The 13205-nt window shown below is 43.2% G+C and overlaps 1 protein-coding gene across 5 annotated transcripts; it reads right to left on the minus strand.

Annotated features, from left to right (window-relative positions):
* Positions 1-2018: 2018 nt before the first annotated feature.
* LOC130198092 (serine/threonine-protein kinase tousled-like 1-B) lies at positions 2019-12989 on the minus strand. Of its 5 annotated transcripts, none has more exons than XM_056421166.1 (22): positions 12870-12989; positions 10848-10969; positions 10118-10186; positions 9848-9886; positions 9648-9723; positions 9509-9552; positions 9324-9413; positions 9120-9200; positions 8931-9023; positions 8671-8781; positions 7504-7640; positions 7078-7269; positions 6820-6886; positions 6502-6599; positions 6154-6235; positions 5943-6034; positions 5713-5802; positions 4855-5024; positions 4501-4636; positions 4104-4215; positions 3769-3876; positions 2019-3401 (listed from the first exon to the last, which is right to left on the minus strand). In XM_056421166.1, the coding sequence occupies exons 1-22, from the start codon at positions 12925-12927 to the stop codon at positions 3249-3251; spliced, it is 2220 nt and encodes a 739-aa protein (XP_056277141.1). In that variant the 5' UTR covers positions 12928-12989; the 3' UTR covers positions 2019-3248. The 5 variants fall into 5 exon arrangements, with proteins under 5 accessions (XP_056277141.1, XP_056277139.1, XP_056277138.1 ...); XM_056421164.1 differs by having other exon boundaries at positions 9324-9407; positions 12730-12959; XM_056421163.1 differs by having other exon boundaries at positions 12730-12959.
* Positions 12990-13205: the final 216 nt, after the last annotated feature.

Genomic DNA, 13205 nt, shown 5'->3' on the forward strand with positions numbered 1-13205 from the left:
TTCCCGTGCCAAACCATATACATTGCTTTTAAAGTCCATGTCCAGTACCGCTGCTAACCATGTTGGTGTCCTAAACATAACTCCTTCATGATGCCCCCCTGAGACAGGAAAGTGACCCACAGCGAGCGTTGTCGACGGGGGGGACGGGGGGGGGGGATCTGGAGTCAGTTTGGTAGGATTTGGGTATGAATAAATTATTTCATTTAAAATATGAATTTTTATTTAAAGATATTCATGTAATTTGCATGCAAAATAGGTCTACCCGAACCAGCGGACAAAAAATTCAACCCGCGGCAACACTTCAAAAGTAGCCCAATTCCGCGGGAAAACCGCGGACCTGGCAACACTGCCTGTGGACGACGTGCAGGTCGATGGTGGCTTGGTTTCCTAGTGTCGTCGTAGCCTACATTAGAATCTATTTTACTTTTTTAAAACAGTTTCATTGAAACACACACACTACCCCTCGACTTTTATGACAACATATTCGTTTCCCCACCGTGTCTCAAATGTTCTGCCATTTTTGGTAATCCTCGGTCAAACTTTTTCTTTGATACATTTTGTTTTGCGGAGAATGTGCCTTGTTAAACACAGTGGCGCCCTCTAGTGGTGAAAGTAAGAAGCACACGTGCAAGTTTCATGTGTGGGCCATATTCCATGATATTTGTCAAAGTTTAGATACACATTTTCTAAAATATTACACACACTCAATCATTCCAAACAAAAATAATGTAATTTGGCTGTTGCAGTCACAAGCAGTGTACAGACGTTTTTTTAGAATCACCTTTTACCTGAAAGTAAAGATACACAACAAAAATGCACTTCTATGGAATTTGTAGTTATATTTATAGTTAGGCATTAAGACGTTTACAAAGTGATAAAGACAAACCAACATGATCTCACCCTGAATATTTGTTACATTAGCTGATTAAAACCTCACTCATATTGTTTTTGGAAGAACTACATGTGGGCGGCTGGTTGAACAAAGGCGGAGTTGAAAGGGGTCTGGAAGCTGGAGCAGGCGCTTTTTTAATAAATAACTGTAACAAGTGGAGGGGTCCATGTCCCCACACACACAGATATCCCCTTACCGTGCTTCATCATTTATGAAACATTCTCGTGACATTGCATAACCCTCCACAGGATACATGGGTCACAGAGCATGATTAAGACTTGATGGGAAAAATTTATTGCATCTGAATACCAGGGCCTGAGTGGCACCCCGCTGCTAATGAGATTGGACAAGTGCACTTGATGCTCGCAAATGTTGACGGGGGAGGGGGAGTTTGTTTTAGGCCTTATTGCACCTAAGTGGAAAAGATTAGTTTATTAAACCGGACACAGACCTTTTTTCATTGCGCTTCATCACTTGCTTTTATTTGGGAGAAGCAAGCCGGAAGCAGATACTTCCTGCGGTTTAATCTGCCTGTCACGTTTTAGAAACTACATCCCTGTTTGGGTTTTTCTGCTCATCTAAACATAGAAAAATAAATACAAATTTAAATTTAAAAAACTCACTCAAATAGAGCAAAGCGAGAAGATGAAACACCCACAAGTTACTGTTGACTACTCCCACGTGTCCTTTATCTGACAGATGTGCTTTGCACAGAGTCCAGGTTGCCTGCATTTCAGAAGGTTTATAATGTCACAACAATGTACAGGATAAGTGTTATATTTACAGGACGACAACATTTGGATATATCTACTTGTTTTCTAGTCGCAGTAAATCATGCTGCAACAGCCACCTCGACATGGCAGAAATGGGTGCGACCATTCCTCACTACACAGCATACTGGGCCTTTGCTCCATAGAATGTCTGTTGGACTTGTAAATAAACAAAATAAACCTAAACCTATCTAGACATTAATGTTGGTGGCACAAGAACGAGTTGCACACCCTGAATAGCACAGTGTGTGTGTGTGTGTGTGGGGGGGGGGTTGTTTCAGAAGAGGGGCTATGGAGCGTGTTCCTCTTAACGCAGTTCAAGTATGCACATATTCAAGGCAAAAAACATTCACACATTACAAACTAAAAGCAAAATTTATAGCAGCAAACTGAGAACAGCTTTCAGGAGGAAACACAAATCAAGAGTGCAAAGTGAGAGACACTGGGAAGCAAAGATAAGCCTCATTATGTATCTGCTAGTGAGTGACGTCTCCTGCACATGAAATGGACACGAAATTCTGAGTCCCGAGTCTTTGCGGTACAGTAACAGCTGATCCATTCACTCAGTTCAGTCCAACTCTCTCCAGGCAGGTAGCGGAGGACATGATGAAAACATGGTACTGTAATACTTAAGACTCTTACCTGAATAACAAAGATGATTTAGACAGATTCACAGACCGACTTCCTGTAAACCCAGCAGTTGATCTGAATTGCTTTGCAACAAAAGAGAAACTGAACGGAGGACTTGGCGACTGATAAGCTCAGAACTAGCCCGCGCTGTAGTACTTCATGCCAAATGTGCGAGACCAGATCACCACGACCTGGACCGGAAGTGCAAATCAATCCCAGAAATGTTATCTGGAACTTCTTATTTTATTATTTAAATGGAGTCCCATTCAGGTTATGTCACTTTCAAGTGAACTCCATCATGTACAGAAGGATTATATAGGTAAACTCATTCAGATGTACCCATCATGTTGTGCCTTATAACAACAGAGTGTAGAGTTCACCGGAGCAGGTAGCCCTTCTCTTCAATACACATCTGTTTGCCCTTTTTTATTCATTTCCCCACCGGTCAATGCCAGCCTCAAATCAACATCGACAACAACGGCTTTATGTTGTACGAATCCCAAGCCATCTTGTGAGATGTACTATGGAATAGAGATAAGAGATGTGGGCTTCAACACGGCATCTAGGAGCTCCTACAGTTGTTGAAATGTCCCCTTAAGGGGTTGTTTAATAAAGTAAAAAACGAAATCCACTCGATTTTCAATTTTCTTTTCTGGCTCTAAACAACGATGAGTCGCTTTCAATTCTTGCCCTGCTCTCTCTCCCTTCTATTCTATTTTCCAGTGATGTTCTTTCCCCCCCCCACCCCCATCTCACACGGTTGAGTTCTAGGGCACAACATGTGCATAAGGAGTTTCACTCTTTTCCATCCTGTGTTTTCCGGTTCATTCTGCTCCGTTGCTTATTCATCCATTTGGGAACAGCTCGGGTAAAATAAGGGCCGCATCCATTATCTTCAGATTCCAACAATCCTGCCTTGAGATTGGCCAAAGGGTCCTGTCAATCATGCGAGCCAGTCAGTAGGTAGAGAGAGAAGAGGAGGAGGCGGGCTGCAGGGTGCCGGAGGAGTTTGAACGTCTCATGTGAGGAAGGAGGTAGGAGTCCGAGCACAGTTGGTGAACATCAAACCGGTCCTCCTTGCGGTAAGCCAGACAGCGCCTGATAAATGCCTGCAGATCAGAAGATATCATAAAGAAAGAGTGTGTGCTTATGGAGACTCAATATAATTACTTAGAAAAAAACGGAACCTTTTGTCGACTCGGAGGCAAAGACTTTTAACTGTTATTTTTATAGCAATACATTATAAACGATAAGACATATTTATTAAATAGCCAACATGTTCAAAAGTTCTGGTTGACATTAAACTAAAATGACAGTAGAATTGCAACACACCAACGTCTGAACTCAGTTAGGATATTTATTACAAGGGTCGGGCCGAACGATGATAAATACCCTGAGACTTTTCTATTTAATCCGGGATGCCAAGAGAAAGCTCCGAGAAGTAAGAAAACAAATGTGTCAGTGTGTGTGCGTTACCTTGGCCTCTGTGGTGGCCTGTGGTTTAGCAGGGAACTGGACCTCTGTGGCTTTGAGGATGGTGTTTTCCTGGAGAATATCCTGCTGTGACTGGTTGTGACCAAACGGCTGGGAAAACAAAACATTAAATCAAGAATAATTCAATGTCTTTTCCATTGCCCTAACTCGTGAGTGGAACCTGAAAAATACATTTACGAAGAAAGAATTGCCTCTCAGAATTTGCCCAAGTGGCCCGTTATGGTCATTGAATCATTATCAACAATCTACTGCAGGTGTGCATGGTCTCTGAGTCTGTTTGCTTTCTCCAGTGTAGCAGGTGATGTTCAGTGGTGTACCTTGCGTCCGAAGAGGCACTGGAAGAAGATCACGCCCACAGACCACACATCCACCTTGTTGGAGATTTTAGGTGGCTCCTTCCCCACCACAAAACACTCTGGAGGAAGGTACCTGAAAACACACAGAATGCAATCAATTTCAAACAACGCAAAATATAAAAATAGTGAGAATTTAGGCAATTTTTTGAAAAATACTGTCACAAACCCACTGTTCATAAGATAATGAATGAGGTTCTGCCATTTGCAATATGCTACATGGAAATGGCCAAGAACACAAGAAGTGTGACCTGTGTTGAGCATTTCACATTGACCATAAAAGAGGCTTTAACACACATTACTAAGTCAGTCTCTGTGGGGCGTGTGTGTGGTGTGGTGTGTGTGTGTGTGTGTGTCTTACCAGTAAGTGCCTGCCCCCTGGGAAGTGAGGTCCATCCCGTCCACACCATAGTTATCATCATCCATAATCTTAGACAGGCCAAAGTCTGTGATTTTGATCTCTCCACATGCAGTACCATCCACCAACAGGATGTTACCTGCACACCACAAGACGATGACTCAGCACAGTGAGCGAGACGGAACGATTGACACAAGATCAGGATCACATACAGGGAAGGAGTCTTTTGAATTATCAACAAACGCCCTGCATTGCAAACGAAGCAGTGTAATTGTTCATCAGACTATAATTTATTCATCTATTAATTTATCCAATTACGGTTTGAACACAAATAAGCGGTTTGAACACATGACCCACCAGGTTTGAGGTCGTAGTGGATGATGGGGGGTTTGATTTCGTTGAGGTAGCGCAGGGCGCTGACAATCTGCATGACAATGGAGCGCGCCTCCTTCTCCGACATCAGCTTGTTTTGCTTCAGGTAGAAGTCCAGGTCGTTGCCTTCGCAGAACTCTAGAACTGTACAGAAGCTGGGAGAGCAGAGGACGGAGAGTGTATTCTAAGAGCTGGAAAGACTGAAGGCTAGGAGGAGAAATGTCACTTTCTCCTCCTGCATGGAGGTCAGGGGTCAGAGTCAGGACGTTCTGCTACCGGGAGAGAATGACTTAAGTTCCCAGTAGGAAGCGCGAGCTGAAAGCTTTGCGGAGCGGGGCCCAGGCTCAACCTTTGACCATGTAGGTGTTTTCCTCCGTTCATCTGAACAGATATACAGTATCGTAACATTAGCTTATGAGGTGTTTTATGTCTCTTTTGAGTGCAGGTGTCTAAAGTTCACTGCTAGGTTAACAATTCAACTTTCAAAAACAACCTTCCATTGTTGGGGCATGTTATTGTTGAGTCACACGGTTTTCTGTGAAGTGCTTTGACCGTTTACTCGTTTCCAATCTGATAACACCCCTGTGATGTTTGCTCTTACACGTAGCACCCACTGACGTAGAGCCTTGAGGTGGAATACAAACAACTCGTGCATTATTTGAACACTGACTGGGTAGGACCTTTTTAAAGTTTTGAATCTTACTGAAGTGAACCATGTCGTTTTAAAGCCACCGAAAAAATGCTTTTTAACCCAGTGCCGAGTAATAAAGAAGCTCAGTATATGTCAAACAAGCAGCGCTGCAGCTGTCAGAGGTTAGAGGTCAGAGGTCAGAGGTGACTCACGTGTCAGTATCCAGGGAGAAGTAGTCATACAGCTTGACTATTCTGGGATGGTCCAGCTGTTTGTGTATCCGGTACTCCCTGCATGCATGCCTGGAAGGAAATAAATGTCAAAGTAGTGAGCAAGTTACTGAAGAAACATGTTGTCTTTGATTATCTTATATATGTGTGTGTGTGTGTGTGTGTGTGTGTGTGTGTGTGTGTGAGTGTGTGAGTGAGTGAGTGATACCTACTTGTGGTAGTTCTCCTTTTTCTCCTCTCTCCAGTTTTTGTTGAGCTGGTGGATTTTAACAGCTGCGTAGCGCTGCTCAATCAGGTCAAAAGCCTGCGTGACAAGAAAACACACACACACACACACACATTTGTCACGCACATACACACTTTTGTCTCCTCAACATATTTTACAGGGACCGGGAAAAGGAAATCAAGTCCAACCACACAGACCTTGTAGACTTCACTGAAGCCACCCCTGCCCAGCAAGTGCAGCAGCAGGTACCTCTCATTCAAGGTGGGATGGTCTTTAAACCTGAGGAGTTACAACGTTGTTAAGTTGCTTCTACCTGATTCTCGTGTCACCTTTAAAACAAGCGCTTCTAAAATAGGATTTTAGTTTAACTACAAAAAACTTTCGCTTTCCCCAATACTTAAATATTTGAATGGACAAAATAACCCAAAACATTTTGACAGTAGAAAGTGAATTCATGATTTACATTCATAAAGCAGAGTTTTAGTCCAAGTCTGGACCATTTGGCTACTTGGCTCGTTATGGTGCTGTACGTAGAACAGACTTACGCTGAGCTGTCCTCGTTGTTTATCCTCTTCAGCTCTCGGATATGGAGGTTCCTCACCCGCTCCAACCGCTCCAGCTCTGCCTGGATCTCTGCTTCCTCCTGTATAATAACAACATGTGAAATTGTTTCTTCCCCCGTTTGAAATTTCAAACCCATGTATATAATCGAACTATGTTATACTGCAGCTGCCATTTGGCTGAAATAATAATCTTCTATGCATTGTTTTAAATTACATTCTCATTGTTTCAATGTACATTTCAATAGATAAACAGTCTTATGGTCCAAATATGTTGAGTCAATTGATTAAAGAAAAGCCAACCTTCTTCAGATGTCCTAGGCGAAGCTTGAAGATTTCTTCCTGCTCGTGGTACTCAGCGAGTGTCAGTCTGAAAAATATGTACAATGAAAAATCTCAAACTGAAGAGGAATTGTGACGATCTAAAAAGGGCCTATGATGTATGGCCACTACGTTCTACAGCCAAAACAATTCAAACAGGAGACAGTCATGTATCACTCTTTATGGGCCAACATCTACCAGTGTTTCTCTGACAGTACATAGATATTTCAGTGTACTCACAGCTGGGGCAAGGAGGGCTTGAGAAACGGGTCCGAGTCGTTGCCGTTGACCACCTTAGCTTTTCGCTGCTTGGCTTCAGAAGTGGAGGCGACCGAGAGGGAGGGAGACGCAGGGTTTGGAGGCTTCCTCTTGGCCAGCAGCTTCCTCTGTCGCTCTATGTCCTCCCGCTGCTGGTTGATGCCCTCCTGTTGCCTGTATAGTGTGATATAGGGAATGAGTCATGTGCGAAATACTGTAGCAGACAATAAACAGTCTTTCATATGCTTTGCGCCTGGCTGTGAAGTGAAGCTTGCATAATAATTCCACTTAAAGGCCAGTTCCTGTCGGACCTTATAACATGGTTTAGAGCTGCAAAACTTGTCCAAAACGAAAATGTTTAGCCTGTTTAAATTACTCTAAAGTATGCATGCAATTGGCGTCACTCACTTGATCAGGTTCTGGAATGCGTATCCGTCCGTCCACTGCTCGGTGTAGGACGCTCCGTGTCTGACCGTGGTGAAGTGGCCGAGACGGAGACGGTCCTGCATGCTTTTCTCACGACATGACTGCTTCTCCTGGGTGCTCTGTTCACGAAAACAGACAAACAAAAAGTGACACAAAGCCCTCACCTATAACTTCTCTCCACCCCGACTAAATGTGCCAACACCAACTCCAACCTTCTTTAAATACCTTTAAGCATATGTTTGATTAAATGGTGCAATGAACTACACTGTAGGCTGAAATCTCGACGAACAGGGGGACGAATCAGACGAGGTCCACATTACATCTGTCTGGTGTATGAAATATCTGCACTGCAATCATATAGAAACTATGATAATTTGGTCTCTCGTCTGACTCCCTCCTGCTCTCCTTGCAGTTCTCATACAACAGATGTTACATCCAGTAACTACTATGACTAAGGGCAGACCGTTACCAGTGAAATCACTGGGTGTTTTTGCAACTTCATTAAGTAGAGGATTGGGATTTATTACAACTACGGTAATATCTACTGCCTTTAGTCCAACCCACAGCTTTTGCTGGAGCAGCTCCGGTTTGCAATTTTTACTGGCTAAAATGAGAAACAAATCCACCAATCTAAAAAATGTTGAGGAAAATAATCAGTCAATCTCTATTAAATACACACTGTGAAAAGGTTGCTTGTACAATACATCCCAACACTACTGGTGCTAATTGCAACTTTAGCCCGGAATTGTTGAGCCCATGAGGAAGACAGGTAATTAGTAAAGAGATTCAAAGATCAACCAACCGGCAGACACAATGTTCCCCTCAGGAGTTGGACCAAAGCGGAGCTCAAACACCAGAGAATATCAAACTTATCGGAAAAGCTGTTTCTCTATGCAAGTAGCAGGTGCAAGCTGGCAGTGTTTTTGCAAGTAATGAGTTTCAAATCTTCATTATGTTGCTCACACATTAGCTGTAAGAATATGAAGAGACGATAGTCTCCGTCAGGCTCATGTACAGTGGGCTGCGTCTGTCAAGTTGTTTTTCTTTCTGCCCACGAGGAAACAAAAATGTCTTAATACAGATGGTTTTCTTTCAACCAAGTGTATGATGGATACAGAAAAGGGTGTTCGTGCATGCAAAGACAAATACCTTCTCTATAAGCAGTTTCTTGCTCATGGTGATGCACTTATTGAGCCTCTCCTTGTATTTCTCCAGGAGTTTCTGCTGTTCATCTATCTGCCTCCGCAAGTCACAGTTAGCCTGTTAAGGAAAAACAGCATGGACTGCATTGAGTTTGGATGTGTAGTTATAAACACGGTAGGAACCTGAGATGATAACCGGCTGTACATTCGACAGTTGTCCTTTCATGCACTCTCCATCCAAACTCAGTTTATGGATGCTGAACCTACTCTGAGCAGGTCATCTATACGTCCCTCCTTTTTTTCCAGGTCCAGACTCTTGTTGCTCTCCAGAGCGGCAAGTTTCAGGCCCGTTAGCTCCGTCTAAAGGATTCAGACAAAAATTCACCAGTCAGAGGTGTATTAATAAATAGACAATAAAGTGTCTCATGCGAGTGGTTAATGTATGCATGACATTACCTGGACACACTTGCTGGAGGAGGCTTTGGGATTGTGTTCTCCGAAACACAGACTCGTAGGAGAGGAGCTGTTCTGCCGGATCTAGAGACAAAGAGGGATTGTTAAACCGTGTAATGAAACACAGAAAATCACATCCACCTCATGTGCTACTAACTCAACCAATAACCCTTGTGTACTTCATTATATTGTTTTTGAAAAACTCACGATTGAGCCCGGGGCAGAGTGAGAGTTCTGTGGAGAGCGGCGAGCTGATGGGAGGCCTCTGACTGGACTGGAACCATTCCCACCCTGAAGCTTTGCAGCAAAAATTGGCAGACTTAAAAACCCATTTCAAAAATGATAAAAGGACTGTAACTTTTTGGAATAACGGGAGCTGCTTTAATACTCACATCAAAGTAGTCACTGATCTTGGCCCCACGTGTGGAGGTCTTCCCTGCATAAAAACAAATAATTAATTCAGATTAACTTTCCTTGAAGGCATAGAAATATACGTCAAACCAATTTCTTGCATGCAGGTGTCAGTCATACCTTGACTGCTCTCTGAATAAGTGTCAGCTTTCCTTTTCCTCCCCCTGGATGATTCCGAGTGCTTTTTCTCCGGGGTCTGCGAATCAATAAAAAATAAGAGAGAGAGAATACAAAATAAAACCCTTTTGTTTTCCCTAACAAAGCTGGTTCCAGTGGCGGCGTTCAGCAGGAAAGTGCAGCAGGAAGTTAGGAGTTCATACTGAGTAGGCAGGGGAGCTCCCTCTTTTCAAATCAGAGTTCTAGGAAGAGAAGAGTAGGAGAGGTTGAGGTAGTGGGAGGGACAGAAAGATGAGTGGGCAGAGCAAGGATGTACTGAGAACATGCAACTTTGTCTCACCAGACTTCATTGTTTAAGTATTTTATTGCAATTTCTTTTGTTCTGTCTTATCAAAATAAATAGTCATCCACACCCATTGCACAAATGACTGTGTGCGTGCGTGTGTGTGTGTGTGTGTGTGTGTCTGCTTTACCTCTGATTCCTTGTCGCTAGATGAGCCCAGACTGCCATAGCTGTGGTTAGAAGACTCATTGGCCAGACCCTGCACATAGTGGGAATTCAAACAAATAAGTGAGCACATACAATAAGAACATGTTGTCCACCAGACTGTGGTGCTATCAAAACTTCAGCAACCTCATGGAATGAAAAAAACACAAGTCAAACTAAGACTGAGGCCAGACCATAGTCTGAGATGTCTAATAGGAATCCAGATCTTCAGTTATTAGGTCGGTCCATTCGCTCTTTTCCACCACAGAAATATTGATAAAATCCTGCATCATTTTTTAAGTAAAACAGGAATTTGTACCTGCTACTCCAACACGAGACAAGGTTGGGTGTTTTTTTCCTGCTTATGAAAGGTCTCTGTTGCTGAGGCAGTACGTTGACGTTCTAGGAACTATCATGTTAGAGTTAGTCACTGACTACCACTAGCTTCAAGGCTGCTACAACTCGTCTACAGCATTCTTTCTGCTGCAAGCAAGAACTGGTTGTCGCTAGTGTTGATATTACAACTCAAGGTTGGAAATGTATTGTTATTGTTATTGATAGTTAAACAATGCATCCAATTTCTTGAGTTGTCTCAAATAAGTGCAGGAATGCACAAAGTCAATGTTTAGCTTATGAGGCTCTTTAGATCCTGTGTTTGTGTGTGGTGTGCAACGTATCTCAAAAACAAGGTTTCAGTTGTTCTGTATGGCGGTTACCTTAGCACCTCCACTGGTACTCCCCGTGCTGCCTCCTGTGTTGCCACTGACTGCTCCTGTGAACCTGGCCTCCAGCAACTCCTGTCTCCTGGGGTCCAGGCTGTGCAGCTCCTCCATGGGGCCTGACATAAGGGGATCAACAGCATACGGTTAGACACTTACTTTGTTGCCAGTAGAAGGAAACAGAGATGACAAGTAAAAAGGAGTCGGAGCAATTGAGCCCAGAACATGTTTCTGTGACCAAATAACGAGAAAGAAATACAAATGGGAACTAAGAGAAGGAACACAGGACAGACAGTTCATGGGGGAGGATTAGAGAAAATCAAGTTATCAGACCATGGATTTGATTCAATGGGCAATAGAGGTAGCTCTTTGAAAGATGCATTTTCATGCTATGATGGAAGACACTGCAGATGAGTGACACTGCATTTCTAACATAAGCAGGAAGGTCATTCTACCACGGAGAAGTCAGGAGGGAGATGAGTCGAGACTGGTTGGAGCGAGTCCCCTAGTTTGTCATTACAAAAATCTTCAACCAGCCCTTCTATAAGTTAGACCGTCACAATGGCCTTATTGCATAGAGCTAAATTACTTTGTGATATTTAGGGACCCCAATACCTCAGAAACATTGTAAATCGAGCCACCTGAGATAAGAACACTGGAAGATGTATTCCAAAGTTATATTGTTCCAAGAGCAGTGAGGAATAGCGTGCGGCTATTTCAAATACTACATATCTGCACATCAGAGTTTACATTTCCTCACTATAGATAGTTTTGCAGACGTCTGAGTGTTATACCTTAGCACTACAAATCTGAACCATAATGTCCATACAATGATTATCACACAAGCCTGACTGGGCCTTGTTCTATGACAACCAGTTTCCAGGGAGAGACACAGGGGTCCTCTGCTCCCTGCTGACTACTGCTGCAAGTGTTTGTTTCCTTGTTAGACATTTCCTGGCTATCATCTTTACATAGCTTCTGCCACAGGGGCAAGCCCTAAAAAGGCATAATGGACATTATGAGCAAGGAGACGGAGAGCACAAAACAACGCCCGTGTGAGGTTATCTAAGGACAGGGGGAAGGGGGGGAGTGAATGAGCGTAATTTATCTATATAACCTTAGCCAGAGCTTCATATTACAGCATTAATGTGTATAGTACATTAGTATAACGATGCCTCAGGTGGGAAACTAACTACTACACGATTACCTCCGTAACGTTACAGTCCATATAACGCATTTTCTTTCTCAGCGACTTATTTACACCGTCGCTGTCTCAACATTTGCAGTATGTCCTGCAACCGACATACGTAACTGGAAGAGTATAACTAACTAATAGCTCCCACTGTTGTTTCACATTACATCCAACAACTCGGCAAAATTGAGTAAATAGAGTCTCAACAACACGTCGAAAACAATGTGGTTAACCAGATGCATCCAAACTGACCAAAAATGCAAAATCCAGGGCCTGTTCTCAAGTTTATAGCAGTAGGATCGTGCATTGCAATGCATTAATGGATGCATGCATAGCCATGTTGTTGCATATCCAACTAGATGCTCTAGATAGGGGGCGAATGCTACGGACTGCTACAAAAACAGTGACCGCATCAACAGCTACAAGTAACAAGAAACCACGTAAGCTGACAAACAAACCAGCTAGCGCTTCCTTTGTGCAAAAGAGATAGCTTGCTGCTCCTTAGACTGGCCATCAACTGAACTGACAGCTGACGTTTGGCTTCCAATTCACGGCATCACTGAACTTGACATCCATTTTTACTTCAACAAACGTTAGCTCTACACGGCCGTACTAATCCTCTTCTCCTGTTAAGGACCCACTTTAAAGAGGATACGAGTCAGTTGTGCACTTGGCGAGCTAATATACCTTCCTTGCTCTTTGCGGTCGCCGTTATATGTTGTTGAGAAATCGTTGGGGACGAGGAGAGCTGCGACCAAGATGGCGTCGCCTCCAAACTTCCACCACCACTTCCACTGTTACTTTGGACACTCATGAAGCCACTTTACCGCTGATAGGATCCAGCGTACACACCGCCGTTTGCGGAAATCCCAAACTTTCGTCCATCGTTTGGCACCTGCTGGAGCCAAACGGGTCCGTGTACGTTTTGTTAGTTTGTTTTTTCGTTTCATTCCAAATACGGAATACGGAAATCACGTGGTTTTTTCGTTTTCCGTTTGAAAACCAAAAACGGAAAAACGGAATACCACCTCCGTATTTCGTTTCTGCTGTCTGAAACCAAAAACGACAGAACGGAAGTGCTTAAAATGAAGTCAAAATAAAAGCCAGTGATACATATTCGTATTAACCTTAGAAGAATATTAATGAATCAATATAAAGAATAA

Source organism: Pseudoliparis swirei, chromosome 8 (assembly GCF_029220125.1).
Source record: "Pseudoliparis swirei isolate HS2019 ecotype Mariana Trench chromosome 8, NWPU_hadal_v1, whole genome shotgun sequence".
In the NCBI taxonomy this organism is placed as follows: domain Eukaryota; kingdom Metazoa; phylum Chordata; class Actinopteri; order Perciformes; family Liparidae; genus Pseudoliparis; species Pseudoliparis swirei.

What these genes read in the sequence shown, in the direction of transcription:
- LOC130198092 (XM_056421163.1), bottom strand. Translation starts at nt 12,856, where the DNA reads ATGAGTGTCCAAAGTAACAGTGGAAGTGGTGGTGGAAGTTTGGAGGCG. An exon ending in CCTCCAGCAAGTGTGTCCAG is followed by an intron (nt 9,024 to 9,119) that starts GTAATGTCATGC and finishes TGAATCCTTTAG; the next exon opens with ACGGAGCTAACGGGCCTGAA. An exon ending in GTATAGATGACCTGCTCAGA is followed by an intron (nt 8,782 to 8,930) that starts GTAGGTTCAGCA and finishes TTTCCTTAACAG; the next exon opens with GCTAACTGTGACTTGCGGAG.